The 5,366-nt window shown below is 46.4% G+C and overlaps 1 protein-coding gene across 1 annotated transcript; it reads left to right on the top strand.

Moving 5' to 3' along the window:
* Nucleotides 1-2,940: 2,940 nt before the first annotated feature.
* On the top strand, nt 2,941-3,819 carry LOC142750551 (beta-1,3-galactosyltransferase 2-like). Its single transcript, XM_075859550.1, has one exon. The coding sequence runs from the start codon at nt 2,941-2,943 to the stop codon at nt 3,817-3,819; it is 879 nt and encodes a 292-aa protein (XP_075715665.1).
* Nucleotides 3,820-5,366: the final 1,547 nt, after the last annotated feature.

The raw sequence follows: 5,366 nt of genomic DNA, 5'->3' as shown, positions 1-5,366 counted from the left end.
TACCCTGATGTACTCCGCACAGATTACATATACCCTGATGTAATCCGCCCAGCTTACATATACCCTGATGTACTCCGCACAGCTTACATATACCCTGATGTACTGCGCTCAGTTTACATATGCCCTGATGTTCTCCTCACAGGTTATATATACCCTGATGTACTCTGCACATATTACATATACCATGATGTACTCTGCACAGCTTACATATACCCTGATGTACTCCGCACAGTTTACGTATGCCCTGATGTACTCCGCCCAGTTTACATATACCCTGATGTACTCCGCACAGATTACATATACCCTGATGTACTCCGCCCAGATTACATATATCCTGATGTACTCCTCACAGCTTACACATACCCTGATGTACTCCTCGCATCTTACATATACCCGATGTACACCGCACAGCTTACATATGCCCTGATGTACTCCGCACAGTTTACATATACCCTGATGTACTCCTCAAGCTTACATATATCCTGATGTACTCCTCACAGTTTACATATATACTGATGTATTCTGCACAGCTTACATATACCCAGATGTACTCCGCACAGATTACATATACCCTGATGTACTCCGCCCAGCTTACATATACCCTGATGTACTCCGCCCAGATTACATATACCCTGATGTACTCCACCCAGATTACATATACCCTGATGTACTCCTCGCATCTTACGCATACCCTGATGTACACCGCACAGCTTACATATACCCTTATGTACTCTGCACAGCTTACATATGTCCTGATGTACTCCGCACAGCTTACACATACCCCGATGTACTCCGCAAAGCTTACATATACCCTGATGTACTCCGCCCAGCTTACATATACCCTGATGTACTCCACACAGCTTACATATACACTGATGTACTCCGCACAGTTTACATATACGCTGATGTACTCCGCACAGATTACATATACCCTGATGTACTCCACACAGCTTACATATACCCTGATGTACTCCGCACAGCTTACATATACCCTGATGTGCTCCGCACAGCTTACATATACTCTGATATACTCCGCACAGCTTACATATACCCTGATGTACTCCTCATAGCTTACATATACCCTGATGTACTCCGCCAAGCTTAGATATACCCTGATGTACTCCGCACAGATTACATATACCCTGATGTACTCCGCCAAGCTTAGATATACCCTGATATACTCCGCACAGATTACATATACCCTGATGTACTCCTCATAGCTTACATATACCCTGATGTACTCCGCCAAGCTTAGATATACCCTGATGTACTCCGCCAAGCTTAGATATACCCTGATGTACTCCGCACAGATTACATATGCCCCCACATTACAAGCTGAAATACCAGTGAAACCCCAAACAAAACTACTACCAAGCAAAATCTGCACTCCAAAAGCCAAATGGCGGTCCTTCTGAGCCTGGCAGCGTGCCCAAACAGCAGTTTATGAACACATTATTACTGTATTCTGGAGAACCCGCTTAACAATTTATGGGGTATGTGTCTCCAGTGGTACAAGCTGGGCACAACAAATTGGGCACTGACATAGCATATCTGTGGAAAATGGCAATTTTCAATCTGCAGCATCCACTGTGTACTAATTTTTGAAAAACATTTGTGGGGTCAATATGCTCACTACACTTCTAGATGAATTCCTTGAGGGATGTAGTTTCCAAAATGGGGTCACTATACGGGGGTTTCCACTGTACTGGTACCTCAGCCCAATGCAACATGGTGTCAGAAAACGAATCTTGTAATTAGTCTTCACTAATGGAGACAGTCTCGTTGATCGGTGCTCGCTGTACGTATCGGCCGGTGTAAAAGGCCCTTAAGTTTCTGTATTTGTTGGGATCCGAAAACAAATGCTCTCTTATCTCAGCCTCTCACAGATACATTCACAGATTTGTTTCTACTCTTACACCTATTCCTATAACACATACAAAAACTCATAGACAAGTGGTCTTCATGATTCCCAATTAGTTTCAAAAGAGTTGACAATACTTGGATGGCAGCTAAAACAAAAGGGAAGTACAGAGTAAGAATTATATTTCCTACTCACTGTATTGTATGCAGTTCCCCGTTGTTTCTTTAGCCGTCATCCACCTTCAAATGTCTCGGAATCTGTGTTGGGATCCTGGACAAGAGCCCCCAGGAAATGTCGCTGTAGAATTTACTTTGTTCCTTTAAAACAAATGCCTTGGTGTATCTTACGCTAGTCTTAGTATAGAGGATGGTCGGCATTATTTGCACCAAACGTATTAAAAGGTGCATGCCTCAATACATTTTGCACATTTTACACTAAGAAGCAAAAAAACAAATCTACGCCTGCGATGAACAAAATTTGCACCATTTTTCAGGCTACCTAATAAATAACATTTGTTGGAGATCATGTCCACTTTTCCAGCCACTTTCCACATTTGGCGAGTGATGAGAAAAGTTTCAAATTTTACTGTAAAATTGTCACATTCACCTCTCACTAGAACAAAGGGGCTCAGTTGAACCATAAAAATATAACCTAGATCCTACCTCATCCCTTTACAATTACCAGGACTTGGCTTTCCGAGAAAGATTTTTGCCCTCTACTAAGGTTGAGACGCTTCCTCTGTTTAACACATAGAGTTGGTTGCCCTAATCTTATAGACAGGGATAACCTGCACAGGACTTCCCTCTCCACAGGCACTGCAACATAATCAAACCAAGAGAGTGGGGAGTCAACCAAGGGATCATAGAAAGGGAGTTGGGTTAAAACAAGCACGACTCCTGCTACTCGTAGTAATTGTACACTGGGATTTTATTAAAAAGATCTTGAAAGCATAGCTAACTGGTCTATCCATTGTTCTTTACAGGAAGTCACTAATTCATCCCTTCCTCATGGATTGCGGTGTCTCCTTGAATAAATACATCCTATTATTTGTTATATTTGTTATATGCTATCTTGGATATATGCATGACTGGAGGACTCAAGATGAACAGCTCTACTCCCGAGTCCATCAGAGGACTATAATTCCCTTGTATCCCTACCTCATAGAAGAAGACAGTAAATGTAGAAGTGGTGCACCATTTCTGTTGTTGCTCATCCCTTCCGCACCTCAAGATTTTTACACTAGAAAAGCCTTGAGGAACACTTGGGCCAACGAGTCTTTGGTCAATAGTGTCCATATCATTAGGCTTTTCCTCTTGGGAAGGTCAAAAAGTCATGAAGAGAAGGTGATACAAGAGAGTGACATATTTCATGACATCATAATACAAGACTTCGTGGACTCTTACTACAACTTGACAATTAAGACTATGATGGGTATGGAGTGGGTCAGTCGTTTGTGTCCAAACGTCAAATACGTCATGAAAATTGACTCTGATATGTTCTTCAACCCTTGGTTTCTGGTGGAGAAAATCTTACAGCCTAAAAGCGTACCTAAGAAAAACTTTATTACGGGGATGATTGTGCAGAACGCTTTGCCACATAGAGACAAGGGCAGTAAATGGTTCATGTCTACTAAAATCTACTCCAAAAAGTTCTATCCACTCTACTGCTCTGGGACAGGATACGTTTTCTCTGGAGACTTGGCAAAAGAGATATATCTGGCGGCACTAGAATTGCAAACTTTTCCTTTTGAAGATGTTTTTGTAGGAATGTGTTTACAAAAATTAGGAGTCAAAATCTTTGAACCTACAGAAAAATGGTTTATAGGGGAAAAAGTTAATTATGACAGATGTAAGTTTGCAAAGCTTGTCACTGTCCACCATTTTACACCCAAGGAACTGCTGCAAATATGGCCAGAATTCATGGTGGCTGTGGAGACTTGTGATACAAAGGACAACTGACTTAGACCTCATGCACAAGGCAGAGCCGCGTGCAAGGTCCCTGTACAGATGCACATGGAGTCCCTATGATTCCACATGAAGTACCCATAGGCACTTGTGTGTTATTGTATTGGAGCAGGGGCGTAACTAGGAAAGACTGGGCCCCATAGCAAACTTTTGACTGGGGCCCCCCCTCCCCCGGGTGTCACACAACCCCCCCCCCCCTTGTAGATAGTGCCTTTTTTACAAACCCCCCCTTTTGATAACGCCATACAGCCCCCCTGTAGATAACGCCACACAGCCCCCTTTGTAGATATCTACAGAGGGGGCTGTATGGCACTATCTACAGGGGGGCTGTATGGCGCTATCTACAGGGGGGCTGTATGGCGCTATCTACAGGGGGGCTGTATGGCGTTATCTAGAGGGGGGACTGTATGGCGTTATCTACAGGGGGGGCTGTATGGCGTTATCTACAGGGGGACTGTATGGCGCTATCTACAGGGGGGACTGTATGGCGTTATCTACAGGGGGGACTGTATGGCGCTATCTACAGGGGGGAATGTATGGAGTTATCTAGAGGGGGGACTGTATGGCGTTATCTATGGGGGGCTGTCTGGCGTTATCTACAGGGGGGACTGTATGGCGTTACCTACAGGGAGTATGTATGGCGTTCCCTACAGGGAGTCTGTATGGTGTTCCCTACAGGGGGGGTCTGTAGGGAACGCCATACAGCCCCCCCCTGTAGGGAACGCCATACAGTCCCCCCCTGTAGGGAACACCATACAGCCCCCCCTGTAGGGAACGCCATACAGCCCCCCCCCCTGTAGGGAACGCCATACAGCATCCCCCCCCTGTAGGGAACGCCATACAGCGTCCCCCCCCTGTAGGGAACGCCATACAGCATCCCCCCTGTAGGGAACGCCATACAGCGTTCCCCCCCCCCTGTAGGGAACGCCATACAGCGTCCCCCTTCCCAAAAAAATGCAACCTAGAGTGTGTCCTAATAAAATACATGTATCCCCTATCCACAGGATAGGGGAGACATGTGTGATCGCTGGCAGCGATAGGGAGAACGGGGGACCGAAAGTCCCCCCAAGTTCTCCATGACTAACGTCTGACTTCCGGCATCTGCGCAGCTCACTAAAAATGAAAGGAGCGCTGGTCACGCATGCGCACAAGCGGGACCGGCGCTCCATTCATTTCTCCGGAGCTGCCGACACAGACCCCGGAAGTCCGAGGTTTGTGATGGAGAACTTCAGGGGACTTTCAGTGGGGGACTGAACGGGGGGTTCTCCCTATCGCTGCCAGCGATCACACATGTATCCAATGTCCTGTGGATATCCTGTGGATGAGGGGATACATGTCTTTTGTTTAATGGCAGAGCGGGGAGATACCTCCCTGCTCTGCCGTAGTGTTCAGTGGCGTCCCGCTGTAGCAGCCATAGCGGCAGCTAGTGGAGCCTCCGGCCATGGTGGGGGCCCGTGCCGGCGGGCGACACGGGCCCCCTCATGCCGCGGGCCCCGTAGCAGCCGCTACTGCTGCTACGGCGGTAGTTACGCCACTGTATT

The sequence above is a fragment of the Rhinoderma darwinii genome, chromosome 3 (assembly GCF_050947455.1).
Source record: "Rhinoderma darwinii isolate aRhiDar2 chromosome 3, aRhiDar2.hap1, whole genome shotgun sequence".
NCBI classification, from domain to species: domain Eukaryota; kingdom Metazoa; phylum Chordata; class Amphibia; order Anura; family Rhinodermatidae; genus Rhinoderma; species Rhinoderma darwinii.
This window is presented reverse-complemented; position numbering and strand designations above follow the sequence as displayed.

What these genes read in the sequence shown, in the direction of transcription:
- LOC142750551 (XM_075859550.1), top strand. Translation starts at nt 2,941, where the DNA reads ATGCATGACTGGAGGACTCAAGATGAACAGCTCTACTCCCGAGTCCAT.